The 18,041-nt window shown below is 48.2% G+C and overlaps 1 protein-coding gene across 1 annotated transcript in view; it reads left to right on the top strand.

Annotated features, from left to right (window-relative positions):
* The first annotated feature begins 2,164 nt into the window (after positions 1-2,164).
* The window catches only part of Maml3 (mastermind-like transcriptional coactivator 3), a 417,347-nt gene continuing 401,470 nt past the window's right edge, over positions 2,165-18,041 (top strand). Inside the window, exon 1 of the mRNA NM_001107675.3 lies at positions 2,165-3,483. Coding sequence (NP_001101145.2) covers positions 3,019-3,483 — 465 coding nt within the window. The 5' untranslated portion in view covers positions 2,165-3,018. The remainder of the gene's footprint in view (positions 3,484-18,041) is intronic.

Here is an 18,041-nt window from a genome sequence, read left to right as displayed (position 1 = left end):
GATACAGTTCACCATACAGACCTGATTGAGAACTATAGCTACAGATATTTGATACTATGAGGTTAGAAACAGCATCGCTGCTAATCAGTGAAACCAAGAAATGAAGAGTCTTTAAATCAGACCTCATGCCTAGTTCATAAGTGTGTAACAGTTTCCTCAGAGTGCTCTTTAAGCAGGAAGGTAAGTTAATCAAAATAGCTTCAGGAAGTCCCAGAAACTGACCAGATTCACTATGCCACTCCTTGCCAGGGTTAACAATAAAAGCTAAGAGTCCCTCTCAGACTTGGGAGAGAAACTGTGGGAAAAAAAAAAAAAAAAAGACTCAGACAAGCCAAGCTACAAAGAAGACTGGGATCAAATCGGCTGCCCAGAAGCTGCAGAAACCAGCCAAGCTGCATAGAAGAGGGTTAAAACAACCGAGGCACTGGGAAAGGACACTGTCCAACCTGTTGAGCTGCTGCAGGCTGTGCAGTGTGCTCCGGGCTCCCAGAGCTTATGAGCTGTCAGCCACCCTGGGTTTGGCTGTGGTGATGCAGCTGTCTTTGAGTCATTTCTGCTCCTGAAGGAACCCCTCACCCATATTCCTGTAAGTAGCACCAATAAAACTCATTGGTTCACCAAGTTGGACTTCGGTGGTATCTGTACTCTGGTTTATGGGCTCTCTGTCTGGGATGAGTAGGCGTGTGCATTGGACCTCCCCAGGAAAAGTTTTGTCATACAAAAAAAAAAAAAACAAGGCCCAAAGTTCTTTTATTCCCTGTGTTTTTAGCCCTTTCTTGTCAGATAGATACTTGATGTCCGGGCAGCTAACGCATGATAATAAAACAAGAGATTACTTTTCTGTATTAACTCCATTTCAATTGTACCATGTTGTGAATCCATTGAAATAGAAATGTATCTAGCAGTAAGGTAAGCCTGCTTTTTTTTTTTTTTTTTTTTTTTTTTTTTGGCTTGTTTTGTTTTGGTCACAACAAACTGTGAAATGCTGGTTTGTTTTTTTTTTTTTTCTCTATAGTTCTAACACATGAAATCTGCAATCTTTCCACTTGATTTAGGAAGGACCCTTAATTACTGCCGTAGTCATTAGCACCTAGTGTTCAAAACAGTCTGTTAAAAATGTACTGTTAGTCTCACCTCCAAGTCCCTGCTTGCTTGGTTTTAATTTTTTCAGGGATAAATAAAACAATAATCCCCCTAATAACAACAGTCGTTATGTACAGAGAAATAAATAATATCCCAAGGTCTTGTTTTGACTGCTTATTTCTGTTCATTGAGAAATGGGTACTTGAGCCAGATGAGATTTCCAGGAGGTAAAGTTGAGATCTGAGATCTTGACAACCTTGATTCAAACCCTAGTACCCACCTTGGAGGACTCCACAAAACTGTCATCTGACTTCTAGGCGCGAGTGCACTGTGGCACTGGGCACTTTTTCTTCCCAATAAATAAATAAACGTAAGAAAAAAATTAAGTATTTGGGTTAGGAGGGTCCTAGAATTTTGAGTAAGAGTTCACTAGCAGGGTCTTCTTCTCTGGGTCTTGAAAACAAGCCACTCATTTGACCTTTTCGTTTCACATGGGTGGGAATGATAACTGTTGGGAAGCTGCAATGTTTCTGCCTGGTCATGCACAGTTCTGCAATATAATGCATAAATGTATAACAACAACTTGGGCTCGCTGGATACCTCGCTGGGCAGGAGGAAACGCAGCCAGCCTGGCGCGTCCCCGCGCACTCGCGCGCGCACATACACACACACACACACACACACACACACACACACACACACGCGCGCCGCGCGCTCACTCACACACACACACACACACATACACGCGTGCCGCGCGCGCGCGCGCGCACACACACACACACACACACACACACACACACACACGGGTCAAAAGGTGATCCACTCCTAAGATCCCCCCCAATCTTTGCTTTCCCCTGTCCTCCTGGCAAGTCGTGCTTCCCATCCCGGGGAGCAGCTGGGTTGGGGAAGGGGAGGGCGCGGGAGGGGGACGGCAAGGGAGGCGGGAGTCAGGTCGGTGCGCGCCGCGCCCGCTCCCGCCGGGGAGAGTCCGGGCCAGGTTTTGCACTGGGTCCCCGGGCTCGTCTCACGGCCTCCAGCCGCCGCCGCTGCCGTGTTTACTGAGCTCGCGCGTCCTGATATCACTCCGCTGGCATGGAGGAGGAGGAGGAGGTGGAGGAGCGCGAGGAGGAGGAGGAGGCGGCGGCGGCGAGCAGTTGATCATTGTGATGGTGGCGGAGGCGGCGGCGGCAGCGGCAGCCTGGCCGAGCGTTAGTGGCTGCTCTCCGCGCGGCGGCGTTTCGCAAAGGACTCCAGCGATCTACTTTTGCAGTCGCCTCGGACTGTCCATGTGTTTACTTGCCCAGCCCGAGGACTCGATGTCTAGGCTCCTGTGAAATGCAACTGAGCAGCCAAAGTACTTTGAGAACACGGGGCGGCATAAACACCAAAACTTTTTTGTGGAAGGAAAATGCAATAAGCAAGCTCGCCGTTTTCCGATGCGGCGTGGAGTGAGTGTGTGTCGCGCGTGTCCGCACTGGAGGCACACGCTCGTGTGTGTACATGGGGTGTGTTTTTCGGTACGTAGGGAGAAAATGCTTGCCAACCACCGGAAACCTCCTGGAATTTATTAGAAAATAATGGATTATTAAAAGGAGCCAGGCGAGGAGCGGATCTCCCCTTGAGTTGCAAGCCGATCTGCTGCCGGCTCAGTTTGTTGGGATTCTATTGATAGGTGTCTGATGGTATTCTGATAAGACCCCCCTTTTCTCCCCTCGATCTTTACAGTCTTTTTTTAAGGAAACAAAAAAAAAACCACCCCAAAAATCTCTCCCCTCTTTTTTTTCCACCCCGTGGGGATCGCTGTTTTCATCCATGTGCTTGCGTCTCCCCCGCGTTCCACTTAAACTATTTTAATCCTTGGACCCAAGGAGGAGGCTGATAGGGGGTGGATTAAAAAAAAAAAGTTCTTCCAAAATAGTGTGCCCCGGGAGCAGGATGGGGGATTTCGCAGCCCCCGCTGCTGCCGCGAATGGTGGTAGTATCTGTATCAACAGCAGCCTGAGCAGCAGCCTCGGCGGGGCCGGGATCGGCGTGAATACTCCCAATAGCACTCCGGTGGCTCCGAGTAGCAATCACCCCGCTGCCGGCGGCTGCGGCGGCTCCGGGGGCCCCGGCGGCAGCTCGGCGGCCGTCCCCAAGCACAGCACGGTAGTCGAGCGGCTCCGCCAGCGCATCGAGGGCTGCCGCCGGCACCACGTCAACTGCGAGAACAGGTATCAGCAGGCTCAGGTGGAGCAGCTGGAGCTGGAGCGCCGGGACACGGTGAGCCTCTATCAGAGGACCCTGGAGCAGAGAGCCAAGAAATCGGGCGCCGGCACCGGCAAGCAGCAGCACCCGAGTAAAGCCCAGCAAGATGCGGAGGCTGCCTCAGCCGAGCAGAGGAACCATACGCTAATCATGGTGAGGACTCGCTGGGGTGCGCGATGGGGTCGGGGGCGTGGAGTTTCTGGCTTGGGGGCTGTGAGGGTCTGATTTGCACCGGGGGTGAGGTTGGATGGAGTGGAAGGGTTAACGTCAACTTTTCTTAGGGTAAACGCTGTCGCCGCCGCCGCTACCTGTTAATCTGTCAGGGTTGTCAGATTTGGGGAGGAAGGGATGAGAGGGAGAGAAGCCAGTCACGACTCCAAGGGGAGGAGGGAGCTTTAGTGCCAGAGTGAGGTGCAGCAAAAGTTTCCCCCTCCTTGTCTTAGAAATCGATTCGAACGAGAGTGAACCCAGGAGTAGAAACCACGCTGCTCCTCCTCTCCGCGCCCCGCCTTCACCTTTCGCCGTACCACCGTGCCTCCCCAGATAGGTCCCCTTTCGCCCACCCCTCTCCACACATCCGCCCGGTGCAGGGAGAAATTGATGCTGTCGCACATTCTGAGTGGGCGCCAGGCCCTGAACCCTTAGGAGGGGAAGGAAGAGTCCCTGACTTCCTCTCCTTTGGGCTTGGGAAAAGTCTGAGAGTTTTGTGAATGAACTTTGAAGTGGGTGAGATGCGAGTGAGGGTGGCTGCGCGCGCGTACTCGTGGGGGCGCGCGCGGATGCGGGGCGCGGGAGCGCTGCGCTCGTCGCTCTAGACCGGCGGCTGTGGCAGGGGCAGCAGCGAGGGGTCGAGAGGGACGCGGCTCGTGGGGAGCGGGGGGTTGCCAGAGCTGTGCTCCGACCCTGTCTCTAGGTTTATGGTTGCCCCCTATCCTCTTCTTCAACTTGCCCCCACCTCGCACTCCACCAACTTTCCTGCGACGGGTAACGAGCCCGGAGGAGTGGAGGAAAGCAGGGAGGAGAAAGGCTTAAATGGCCGGGTGGGTGGGTTCGCGGGAGGATGCGCAGCCAATGGCTTAAGTGCTAGGGGAGGAAGGGGCCGATCCCACCCCTAACCCCGAGGGTGGAATCCTTTCTCTTATCTCCTCTCTAGGGTTCTCTAGCTTTCTTCCCTAGGAGAGGAGGAGGGGGAGGCCGGAAGCTTGGGAAAGGTGTCTGTACTCCCTCCCCCAGCGTGTCGCTAGGTTCAGGGCCCCGGTAATAGCCTTCTCCACGGAGCGCGCCCGCTCTTTCCACCGTGCCTTCACCGGCTGCGCCGAGCCCGGTGCCGGCCGCCCTTTCCGAGTGCTTTCTGTTGCGACGCGCACGTTCCGGATCTCGGAGCGCCAGGGGTGGTGCCAGTGTCGCCGGGCGCTCGGGAGGGCGGGCGGTGACAAAGAGCCGGTGTGGGGGAGGGGAGGCCTCAGAGCTGGATCGCTCCCACCCCCCACCCCGCACGTGAAGAGGAACAATTTGTTTATCTTGGGCTTCAAGAATCCTTCCCTCCTCTCTGCTCTCCTTGGCCCCTCCTCCCTGCCCTCCCTCTTCAGTGCGCTCCAGCCTAGTCCCGCCGGCAGCGCCCTCCTCCTCCCCTCTCTCCCTCTCGTGCTTCCCTCTCCACCCCCAACACCCCCCACCCCAGGCCCTCCTTCCCCTCCCTTTTGGAACGCGGCTGTGGGGGAGGGAGCGGGAGGCGCTTTGTCCGCCTGGCGGCCCTGCGCAGCCCGGGGGACCGCCCAGCGCCTCCGGCCCTGCCCCCTCCGCCGCCCCAGGCCACCAGCGCGGTGGGAGGAAGAACCCGAGTCCCAGAGTCTTCTTGGGAGCTTCTCTCTTAAAAACAGGAAGCTCTGAACCACGCACACACTAGCTTTTTCCTGATTGTGCCCTGAGCTGGGACGAGACCGGGGTCTTGACTGTAGCTGGGGGACCCAGGTGGCATCGGTGTCCCTCGCAGTACCCTAGTCCCCCTCCTTGCCCTCGCTCTCAGTCATGGGAGATAGCGAACCTGAGATTGGAATAGAATAAGCCAGGCATCCAAGATTCCATCCTTGCCCACCCCTCAGTCCCCTTTAATGTTTGCACATTTTCTGTTCCCAATTGCATCAAAATGGACTTTTTGCGTGAGGTCCAAAATTCCCGTCTTCTGACACAGTTTATGACCTTTGGTGATGGGGGACCGGGAGGGGGGGTGGTACTGAACGACTGTGGAACAAAAGCCACTGTCTTTTTTTAGAGACGGAGGCGAGAGGAGTAGAGTCAGGGACCAGAAAGTTTTGTCTCTGGGCTATGTACTCCCTTAACCGGAGGAAGACAAGGGTGGGGGGTTACCTCTATGTTAAAACACCCTCAGTTACAGCCAGCCTGTGTTCTGAGATTACCTAGGAAGGAGCTCGCCCAAGCCAACGGTTAACTTCAAAATGAAAATATAAGGCTTATTTGGATAGATGAAGACAACAGCTATAAATTTCTCAATGAATCCTACTTCAGCAAGTTAATAACAAACTTGAAAAAACGATCGCCCGAAAATCAATTTTTTTCTATCAGTTTTCAATAATTTAGCTTATTGACGTATAGAAATACCAAACCCATGTACAAAACAGTATATGCTAGTTTCTGCCGAACGAATCGCAGGCACCTCACAGATGTCAGTGTGAAGTATGTGTGATTCGTGGGGTGAAAATAAAGCGCTTCAATCCTAAGCAAAGATGTGTGTGTGTGTGTGTGTGTGTGTGTGTGTGTGTGTGTGTATAGAGTCTGTGTACAGAGACAGAAATTAACCTCGTAACCATCCTTTATGGGTTACATTTTCCTGGAAAATAATTAGTTTCAGAATTCACATCTGCCTCTGAGATGGAAGGATACTTTAAGCTTCTCCTATGTATGAGATAGATTAAAAAAAAACCTTCAAGATGGGTTACTAAGAAAATGTTCCTCTTCATTTTCTTGAATTGACTGCTGGATTTTAGTGGTACTCTGGTGAGGCACAGAGCAATTAAATTTAGGTCTCAGATTGGGCTCAACTATTTGGAAAGCCCTAAAGAAAAAACGGTGATCAGCCACAGCCAAACAACAGTGATGATAAAAATAAAATCGAATAGGATTCTTTTCTGTTTTATTGCTATTGTTTACCTTCTTAGGACCAATAAGTCCAAAGTACTAAATATCGATCGATTCCTTCTGCCTGGCTTGGGTTAAGAGGACAGTCTAATGAGGGCGTTGCTTCTTTGGATTTGCTTTTTTGTCTTACACATTTACAAGCACAGACATGAAAGACAGGCAACACAAACTAGCAAGCCAAAAGCAACGGGAGGTGGGGGAGGTGGGGGGGTAGGAGGGGGTGGGGGGATAGGAGGAGGTGGGGAGAGGTGGGGAGCAAGTAATCTTGCCTGGTGCCTGTTTTAGGCTGTTGTGGGTTCTCTTGTAGGCTGCTGTGTGAAGCAGGCAGCACTCCTAGATTTGAGCATATATTACTTGAAGTGACATGTCCTTTCTACACAGGGAGAAATCCAACACCATTTTATTTTTACAGAAGCCTCCCGCCACTCCCAAACACCCAAAGACCCTTTGCTGGGAACTATTGACTTCATGAATTTAAGAATTTCAGTGGAGAAGTTGTCTTTCCTAAGATCTTTTCCTGGTGTCGAAATAGTTCATTCCAGCACTTGGAACAGGTTCTGGGTCCAGTGTTAAGATACATTTTGATTTTCAAGCCCAAGACTGATTGACTTGACCAGGATGTCATCATTTAGAGACATCAAGAAGCACATCAGTGTGGTTTTGACATCTCAAAATGGCTGTTGTCTTACTCACCCTGGAGAACTGTGCTGTTCATGGCCTCTCCCTGTCACCATCCCAACAATTTATTGACAGTTTGCAGAGTGTGTAAATCTATGGAACCCATGCTCTGAAGAGTTTATCGCATAAAATTCATTGGACTATATATGTATTAATCACCGAATAGTGAATATAACTGCATCCCATCAAAATACATTCCCATCCATCCTTGGTTTAGATCCAGGAAATGCCAACATACTAGCCCACTACTGAACTTTCTTCTCCATGAATTCTGTTTGCCTTTTAAATTTTTATTTTATGGTGACCTTTGCCTGGACTTACCCATCTGGCTGCCATCATGGGCAAGGAGGATGGTCTTTGCAACTTTCCCATCTTAAGAAAACTGTGAACTTTTATTTCCCTGTCCTTAACAATATGATGTTCTCCCCTTTAGATTTCAGAATGCATTGTTTTCAAGCAGCAATACATATAATCCAGTTTTATTCTTTGGTCATGGTACATTTTATTTAGTATGGAGTGGCCAGCAGTCAGCCAGCAGTGTAGAAATCCAGTTAATCATTAATCATAACCTACATAGTGAGATTCAGGCTGAGTCCCTGTCAGGGTAACGCTGACTCCCAAGGAGTTAGCATTTTTTGATACTCCTCTTCCTGTCTTTTTAGGATCACAGGGGCACACTTTAGATGTTGTGTTGCATTATCTGGCACATAGTAAGAGAGGAACGCACATTTTCTGGTCACTGTTTGGTTTCTGTACGAGGGATGAGGATCATGGGCTGTAAAGTTGGCTTACATTGAGTTACTTTCTACTTAAGCCTGTGAGGCCCACAGGTCACTGTTAGGTTTTCCCAACAGGGCCTTTTATTTGGGTAGAGATAAGAATGCCTGTGAGTGAGCAAGCATTCCCTTGTGCTCCTGTACCCACCTCCCCAGGATCTAGTATAACAGTTTCTCGAGGTACACAGTAATTTTTGGGTGCGTTCTGCTTTGAGAAGCTCCTTGAGGAACTTTCTGTGGGTGCTGAGCTCCTGTTTGTTTTCCAGTAGTTCTTTTTTCTCTGCTCTGCCCCAGAGCTTATGACGGCCAAAGCCTGCCTTTTAAAACGTTACCCACCACAGAGAAGTGAGAAGCCAGTTAGACGTCCACCTCTCACAGAAAGATTGCAAACCCAAGCCCCAGGTTCTCCCATATCTGCCTGGAGTCTCAAATCCTGTGGTTGAGCTCCCGGTGGGGGTTTAGGGCCTTTGGCTACCTGCTTTCATTTTCCTTCTCTGCTCTGCTGCTCTGGCCTTTTCCCTCTTTCTCTCATTTTTTTTTTTTTTTTTTTTTTTAGCACCTTTTTCACAAATTGGGAAGAAGCAATAAGCAGAGGAAGAGTTAACTCAGAGTTAACTCAGGTGCTTCTGGCCTAAAGAGACAATTGGATAAGACATCGGTTTTGGGGTTGGTGTGGATTTAATGTCATGCACATTGTTTACTCTTCCTTAGCACAAATAACATGGCGTAAACTGAATTTTAAACTTTATTTATTGCATAGCACTGGCACACGGTCTATGTAGTACTTCATAGAAGCTGAATTATTAATTTTATCTCAATCTGCATGACAGTGTACAGTCTTCGTAGGCCTTCGTTGTTATTGCATTTGAAGGGGAGAGCAGATTGCTATTACATCAGTGTAGTCTTTTATGCTTAGCTTCAGGCACCACGTATTCCCTTCCCATGATGCTTCAAGAAGAACGACGTGCTTCACTCTTCTGTTATTTCAAACTCATTTGACACTGGTGTTTGAAGGAGGGAAAAGCCGATTTATGGACAGTTGCTGGTAAAGGTTTGTTGTTGTCGCTTTTGGTTTTCGAGAAGGGTTTCCCCGTGTAACCCTGGCTGTCCTGAAATTCCCTCTGTCCCAGAGCAGGCTGGTCCGGAACTCCGGAACTCCGGAACTCCGAGATCCGCCTGCCTCTGCCTCTGCCTCCTGACTGCCAGGATTAAAGGGCTGGGCTGCCATGCCTGCTGCTGATAAAGTTTTGTCTCTGCAGATTAAGTTTTTGTTAAGAAAACAGCATGTATGTCAAACAGACACATCCGAAAGTTCATTTTTCAGGTTTGCGGGACAGGCATATAGCTTTGGGAAGTCGGCTATTGCCGATGAGCGGCTTGTTCTTCTGCACCTCATTTCTTTAAGGTTTCGAGGAAAGGTGAAAAGAGTGGGTAAATCACTCATGAAATGGATTTGGGAGCCTACCGTTTAACAGATCCTTAGAAGTCACAGGGTTCTGTTTAGCAGGGGCAAAGAAGGGAAGCACATTTTGTTTTCATTCTTTGAGGGAGGCTATCTGGCAGCTCTGTCTGACAAACGCTGGAGAGGTTTTTGAGTCCCTTTCTCCGAGAAAGAAACTATGTTCTGTTCCCCCTAGGGCCACGTGCACACAAGTGAAAGAAAGGGAAGCAACTGGTAGGCTTTTCGTTTGTTTGTTTGGAAGGCAAGCATGCCGTCTTGGGGAACTTAATAAAAGCCACGAAAGCTTTGCAGTACTTCCTGAGTCGAGGAACGTGATCCTTAAGGATCCTTTAGGCACAGCCTTTAAACCCTGTCAGACTTCCCATTGGCTGGGAGGGACCTTATGCTGAAATGGGATCTTTTAAAATACTAATAACTGACCTTCATCCCCTTCAGCGTTTCCTTAACAACTAGAGAACACTTCAATGAAATACTTAATTTTACACTAACGACTTCCAGGCTTCCCTTCCTAACCCCTTAACCGCCTGTCCAGGTGGCTAGCATCTGGCTGTGTTATGTTGCTCGGAACGGGAACCTTTTAGCCCTCAGCCATGTCAGCATTTACTTCTGCTGGAGAGGAAGTGATTAGGATATGCGATGTGTGCTTCTTCTGACACTCCTTTCCCATCAAGGGAATGGGCTGGAGTGCTATGCTTGCCCTTGTGTAGCGCCAGCCTCTGACGGAAACGATGACGTCAGCTCTGAGAGACAAACCATCCCTGTTAATCCTCACAGGGGCAGGTTATCCTGCCATTGATTGTCAGGCGGGGGAGTAGTCACTGGGAGGCTGTGAATGAATCCAAAGGGGCTGGTAGCCGGTCAGAGCTCTAACTGGAAAGAATGGATAGGCTAGATGGAAGGACAGAGCAAATCCCTGGATAAACACGGGGGAGAGGGGTTAGATGAAGGAGAAATGGTGAGTCTTGATCATTTGTACCTAACAACAGTGTGGCATGGGTTTGCTTTAAGTGGTCTATCCTCATCCAGACTTGATTTTTTTTTGATTGTCATAATTTACAGATGCTACAGTTGTCTCCGTGGTAGAAACCAGGCATTCTGACACATGCCCAGCAGAGAAGACCCACGGTGGTTAGTTATTTTGTTAATTTGGAATAAAGCAGGGTCTTCTGAGGAGTGGTAACTGCAACCAAGAAACGTCCTCATGAGAAGGACTGTAGGCAAACCTGTGGGCCATTTTTTTCGTGGGTGATTGATAGGAACGGCCCAACCTAGTGTGGATAGCACCATGCCTGGACAGCCGAGCTGAATAAAAAAGCAGGCTGAGCAAGCCTGAGGGAGCAAGTCAGTAAACTGTTTCTCTATGGCCTTTGGTTTGAGGTTCCTGCCTTCAGGTTCCTGCCTTGAGCTCCTGCCCTGGCTTCCCTCCATGATGAACTGTAACTCGTTAACCTATAATGTAGAAGAAAGGATTGGGTGGACTTTTGTCCTGTGGTTTTGCCCCATCCTTTCTCCAGAATACTCCTGTTACTAAGAGTGAGAGAAGTGTTGGGCTTTGATGGGTTGGAAAGCCGTGTGATGTTTGGGTTTCCCGACTGTCCAAGCTCACTGGGGGATGCAGTGGTGTTTCCCTTCAGGATTGTTGGTGCTGTCCCCTTGCCTGCCTCAAAAGTAAAGGCATGGTGGTTAGGATCCAATGCACCAGTAGAGTAAGAGCTGCACCCCTTAGCTGTGTCTTTATAGAGGACTTTGTTTTTACCCTGTTACCTCCTGCCCAAATGTACAATGAAAATAGAACTCCTCCGGGCTAAAGTTAGCCTAGTGCCTGCATAAGCTGAGATCGAATGAGTTGGTTGTGAACCACTGCTGTGTGTTGGACACGCTTGAAGTTTCTGGGAACTCCATGGTGAAGGGACACCCTTGTCCTCATTGGAGGACAGCAGGGCATAGCTGCATGCTTCACGCAGTTTCAAGATATAGTGTTTGTGGTTGTATTAGTTATGTTCATATTCATGGCAACAACAAACTAACATTTAGGAAAGCCCTGAGGATGATACTTTGTACCTACATTTAGGAAAGCCCCAAAGGTGATACTTTGTACCTTCTAAATATTGATTTCTATAAGAAAAGCTTCCTTCCTCCTTTTTTTCTGAGGCAAAGTCTCTGATAGTTTATGCTGGCCCGGGGCCACGCCCTGATGGTTTATGCTGGCCTGAGGCCACGCCCCACTACAGTTGTCATTTCCATAGAGACTTAACTAGCTCGTTTTAGGAAAGATGAGGGCATGACTGTTGCGGAAGGTGAATTTCGTCTTCTGCTTTCTTTCCGGTTTTTCTTTCTGACTGTGTGGCTCTTGTAGCCTCGTGATCATGACTTGCCATCAGGGTTTCAGAGGAAATTAGACAAAAAGGGGAGCTAGCGCTTAGCTAGACGCCAGCAGGAAGGCGAAAGGGCTGGACACGACGCCATAGCCAAGTGGAGACGGAGGATAGAGCTGAGTGTGTAGTGTAATGGCCGGTGGTAGGACTTGAAGAGCTGTCATGAGAAGAAAGGATTAGAGGCGCTCTTGTAGACCTCGCGGCATAAATTTAGGATCAGTGGTTAGCATTATTAGAAACCAGGTTTTGGTCTAAAACCAATTTTCTGAAAATGGAAGCTGTTCAAGGGAATGGGCCGCATTGGTGAGTGGCAGGGTTCCAGCAAGAGTTTTAGAATTGGCTGGCACACGGGAGGAGGACCAGGGTAGGGCATGCCTCTTTTTTTCATTCTTATGTCTTTGTGATTCTGAAAGTACCTACCTGTGACAGGAGAAGCTCACAAGGCTGCTTGAATAAATTACTAAATGAAGGTAAACAGTAAGAATGGCTCCCCTCCGTGCCTTTCACTAAACAGTTCAATCACCACAAGTTAGTATATTTGTCTTGTCTTTCTATTGTCACCAGTTGTAACTACATATTAGATTTTTTACATAATTGGAGTCATATTGCATTATTATCCTAAAATAAACACCCCCCCCCACTCCCGATTAAGTAGGTAGGTAGGTACTCTACAGTTTTCCTTATATATGCAAACACATACATTTGGGCCGGCAAGAAGGCTCAGTGAATAACAGTGCTTGCTGCTAAACCTGACAGCCTGATTTCAATACCCAGGACTCACATGAGGAAAGGAGAGAACTGACTCCCACAAGTTCTCCTTTGACCTGTACATGCACGCACGCACACACACACACACACACACACACACACTAACTAACTAACTAACTAAATAAATAAATAAATGTAATTTAAAAACAAGAACCAAGGGGAGGGGGGAGGGGGATGTTTGCCCGGAAACCGGGAAAGGGAATAACACTCAAAATGTATATAAGAAATACTCAAGTTAATAAAAAAAAACAAAAAACAAAAAACAAGAACCAAGGGGTTGGGGATTTAGCTCAGTGGTAGAGTGCTTGCCTAGCAAGCGCAAGGCCCTGGGTTCGGTCCTCAGCTCCGGGGGAAAAAAATGACAAAATAACACAAAGAAAGAAAGAAAGAAAAAAAAGAACCAAGGAAAAAAACCAAGAGAAACAAAGTCACTGTAATTCTGGGCTTGCCCGGAACTTGCTAAGTAGCCAAGGATAAGCTTGAACGTGGTGTCCTCCTGCCTCCACCTTCCAAGTGCTGCTGTTAAGGGCACGCATATGCTGCACATCATCGATACGGTGTTGGGACTTGAACCTTGGGCTTCTCTACCGACTGAGCTCCTTCGATATCCAGTTCCGTATGCTACACTTTAGGAATTGGCCTCATGTGGGACACCTAGGGCCTCCACTCTTGTTTTTGTTTTTTTGTTTTTGATACTCATGAATGTTCTACCGTGTAGTCTAAGGACTGCTGTGGGTAGACACGATGGCCGGCTCCTCCTCCTTTGCTTCTTGTTGTTCTTGTTGTTGTTGTTGTTGTTTGAGGCAAGGTCTTACATCTCCTTCTTAGGTTTTGATAATTAAACGTTGCAGCTCCCTTATCCACACAACCCTCATACAGATTTGAGGATTTCTGTAGCGAGGGTGGACTTTTCCATGAACATGTTGAGGGTAAGCGGAAAATAAGCAGCTGGCAGAAAAGTCTCTTAACCCGACTTGGCTTACTATGACTTATGACGGTGCACTGTAGGACAAACGGTAATTCTGTCTCTTCAGACAATATAGTTTTAGGGGTGAGGGTACGAGCCCTGGCGGCCAAGCCTGACTTCATGAATTTGATCCCTAGGACCCATGTTAGGAGGAAGAGAACGGACTGACCCTAACAAAATAAACAAATGGAACAGTGAATCAGAATGTATGATTTCTGCCCACATTGGCCTCTGCTCACAGCTTATAGCACTTTTCTGTCATGTCGCGATAAGGACTGAACCCAGGGCCTTCTGCCTGAGAGTGAAGTGCTCTACCACTGAGCTGCACCCTGAATCCTTTCTAGGATGTCAGTGAGTTTTAAAGGTCCTGTCTGACAGCAATGATGCTTTCCCTCCTCTGTTGCTGTAAACCGGAGGCTCTGACTGAGCCCACCGCCCTCTTTGCCTTTCCTGGTGTTGCACTTCCTGGGCCTCTGGTGTGTGGGGGAGGGGTGGGAGGTGTTCAGTTAGCCAGGCAGTACCTGGAGTGCCTATGACTGTGTGTTCAAGTGACCAGAATCTCAGTCCTGTGAGATGCCACTTCCTGTGGGTTAAATTGACCTGACTAATCCGGTCATCTGTGTGATGCAGTAATAACCTCATGTTGACCAGCTGACTGTGAGAAATGCTGGAGGATGTTTCACCTCCATAGTCCTCTCACAGAACTGGTCCAACATGGCCCCCTCCAGAACTGTGGCTGTTTGGATTTGCCTCAGGCTGAACGGCCTTCTCACATGAGACAACCATACTCCATGCTTTCACCGTGGCTGGACTGTTCTTTGCTTCTGTGCTCTTGTGCCTTTGCTGGGCTGCAGGAGTCTCTCTTGGCAAGCTTGTCTGAGCAGACCATTTTCTATAGAGCCGTGTTCTCCCCAGGGGAAGGCCTGGTCTTTCCTTGTAGGGAGGCAGATCAGTTTGAACAGGAGCCAGGTTTGAGGTGCATGGCCTTGCTAGGCCCCCAATTCTGCTGCCTCCTGTACTTCTGACCCTCTCTCTCTCTCTCTTTCTCTCTCTCTCTCTCTCTCTCTCATCTGCACTGTCACCCTTTTGTGGCATCTTTGCCATGGTGACACTGGGACCTAGACCCCGAGCACGGTGTGGGTGGCTAGAGAAATAAAGCCGAGGTGGTAAGGTAACTGGGGACCTCTTCTTTCTTTCTCTTCCCCAGTTACGCCAGCAAACTAAGCACTGTACTCGTTTATAACTACGTTGCCCATGTCAGCTACTTCTGTGTGCACAGGTTTTCGTGTGCTTGGGTATGTGTGTGCATATGTGTGCATCCAGGTGGAGGCCGGAAGAGAGTCTCAAGTGCCATGCCTTGGGTGCAGTCTACTTTTTTGTTGCTGCTTTGTTTGGTTTTTGAGACAGACTATCTTACTAGCCTGGTACTCCCCAAGTATCCCCCAAGTTGTCTGGCCATCGAACCCCAGAAACCCACCATTACAAGTGCACCATCCTGTGGTGGCTCTTTTTTTTTTTTTTTTAAATTAAATGTGGGCTCTGGGAGATCAAACTCATGTCCCTGTGTTTGTGAGGCTAACACACACGTGCGTGCGCACTACCAGCTAAGCTATCTCCCCAAGTCCGTCTAGCTGCTTATGCCCCACAAAAGCCTCTGGCTGGCTAATGCAACCACATATTCAGAATAGATGGAGGGAAAGTCTTCTTCATAACAATCGCCCGATTCCTTCCATTTCGGTAGCTTACGTGGTGAGAGTTGCTGTGTACACAGAATAACAAAGTTTTCTCCTCACCATGAACCTTGCACACCCAGTGTTATAAACAAAGAGTCTTGAAAAAAAAAGAGTTGTGGGCAGTAGTTATCCCAGCCTCTCTGCCTCTTCCTTACTGACGTAACTACTTGCCTCCCTGGTGTGTGTCTTGTCATTTCTCCACTTTTGGTGTTTCTGAGTCTCCGTCTTGCATTGGATGACTTTCACTACATAACGCCTTGAGTTTGGTCTGCGATAGAACCTTGGTCTTCGTATTGACTGTAGTAGCAGAGTACACGGTGACCCAAGCGTTTTTATCACTGGATGTTTTATGCTGCCTGATTATAATAAAAACCATTTTCAAAGACAATTCAGAGTACTCCTTTGTTGTGGTAAATGTCTAACTTCTAACCCCTCTGAAAACATTTTCTTCCATTTTTACAGGTCCAGGAATGACCAGTATAAACAGCCACATTATAGAATTCTTAAAAAAAAAAACATAGAAAAAGTAGGTGCTTGAGGAATGTTTAATTTGTCATCACTTTTTAGGGGAAACTGTGTTTGAGGGTCAAGGCTAATCTTAAGAGAATATCCGTGGAGAAAGTTCAGTCGGTCCAACTGGGCTGTTAATGTTAACTTCTAGGCAAATATATCTGATTTATGGCGCTTTAACATATAGGCGGCTGTAGGGATATTGACTAAAATAAATGAGGTAAAGTAATTTCGGTTGTTTATTCTTGAGTGTAGGTTTCAGAAGGTGTGAGTTGGCAAAGGCTGGGCAGCTCCCCAGAAGGACCCACGTCTGACTTTTCAGTTCTAATCTAACACTGCCATCCCTCTTAGCCTCTGCCCCTTGGGAGTGGAGGTCTTTGCTAAGCTCCCAGGTGCTGTTTGTCTTCAATTAGCTCAGGCATTTCCTCACCTCCGGGTGATGTGTGCAGATCTTTCTCTTCCAGTCACATTTTTGCAGTAGCCCCCCCAGCCCCCACCCCTCAGATTCCTAGATGTTGGGTAAACAGCTGCTTTTACAGAAGAGGCAACTTTCTCAGCTTAGAAGTTGTTATGGCTAAATGGTTGGAAATGTGTTGTGTAGTTTCACCAGGAATTTCTCAATGGTTTGCAGCTGCTATTTAAGTTTTAAAAACAACGTTCCTCTTCTTTAATGAAGCAAGGGGAGAATTGTTTCGGAGTTCGGTTCTTCGCTGTCTCCTCAGAACTTGCCAAAGGAATTTTTGAGAAACTTGTTGGTCGTCCCAGCACATAAGCAGGCAAGAATCTATTTTTTTCGGCTGATTTTATTTGTCCGAATGGAATCTCTCTGTAGTCCACAGTGGAGCGGATGGAAAGGTGATTTTTGGTGGTGACAAAGCAGGTCTTTTAGGCGCAGGTCTGTCTGGTACCCAGGCGGTTGAAATCCAAGATGCGTGCTGCCTTTTCCGAGTTTGATCCCATTCTTAGATTTAAAGGATCCCCTAGTGGGGATCCTTCAGGGGGCTTTTGGTAACTTTTACATTCCTGGCTAAGATGGGAATTGGAACATTCCAGAACACGTAACAGTAGCTTAATGATAGTTTGTAATCGTCAGAATCCTGCTTTGCCCCTCCCCTGGGGTCCCAGTTGTCTGTATGAATTGGTTTGGGAGGCTACACAGTTATCAGTCCTCGGGAGGGTCAAGGGCTTGCAAACCTGAAAAGTTTTTTGCCTCTCTCACCCTGTAGGAGTTTCTGGGATTGGTTCCTGGGGAGCGGGCTGCTATATAAGGCTGAGGACAGGGGACTGGCTGCCTGTGGTTCTCCCCTGTACTTCCCTCCTCCTATCAGCAGATAGTGGATCCTCCAGATAATTATTTATGACCGTCTTTCCATCCGCAGCGGCAGCGCAGCGCAACGCGGCGCGGACTAACCTTGTTTTCATCAACTTTGTGTAATCTATGAGTTTATGATACACCGAAGAGCAATAAATTTGAGGAGAGAGATAATTACCTCTGACAGACTTACAGAAATGAGGCCGCGAGAGGAAGCGGCTAGAGGACTGCCTAAGGAAAGGCTCCAGTTACTACACGTGGGGAGAATGGGCCACACAGGAGACTCTCCCTTGTCAAGAGTCACAGCACAGGTGATAAAAGGAAGTGATGACTTCTGTGATTTTTCTTCTTCAAATCAGACAGTTTTCATAGTTTAACAGTATGGCCTTTTTTAATTTTTAAAATGGGACTTTCCAGTGGAGGAATTCAAGGCGCTTGGTGCGGGAGTAAGAAATGGCAAATCCTTAGGCTGTGTGCAACGTGCCCTTTAACTTCTCATAATTCTGAATTATTTTTTGAGGAAACTATTTAATAACCACCTGACCTTAAAAATCAGTTCCCTTTCACTTTGTCGGCTCCTGTAGTTAGGGTGGTATCCTCAGGGATGTGATTCAGTGAGTGTTCACTTGACTTCCTCTTGTCCCTCTCTCAGTGTGGGGCTTCCTTGCAAGGGGTAAACGCTCTCAATATCTATGAAAAAAGAGCTTCAGAGTAGGGTGGGTTACCCTACTATTTACTTAATTTTCTAATTTCTGGACTAATAAGAAAGCATGGAGTAAGTAAGAGATTGGGCCTGGGAATGTAGTTCAGTTGGCAGAGTGCCTGCTTAACATGCAGGAAGCTTGGGTCGGCTCTGAGCGCTGCATGAAATCCGCCACACTGGCAGTTGGCACTTAGGTGCAGGAGAAATACAAGTCAGCATTATCATTGGCTGTCTGCTGAGTTCCTGTCCATCCTGGGTTATATGAGACCCT

This window comes from Rattus norvegicus, chromosome 2 (genome assembly GCF_021556685.1).
Source record: "Rattus norvegicus strain SHRSP/BbbUtx chromosome 2, alternate assembly SHRSP_T2T, whole genome shotgun sequence".
Taxonomy (NCBI): domain Eukaryota; kingdom Metazoa; phylum Chordata; class Mammalia; order Rodentia; family Muridae; genus Rattus; species Rattus norvegicus.
The sequence above is the reverse complement of the archived record's forward strand: the minus strand, read 5'-3'. Positions and strand labels throughout refer to the sequence as shown.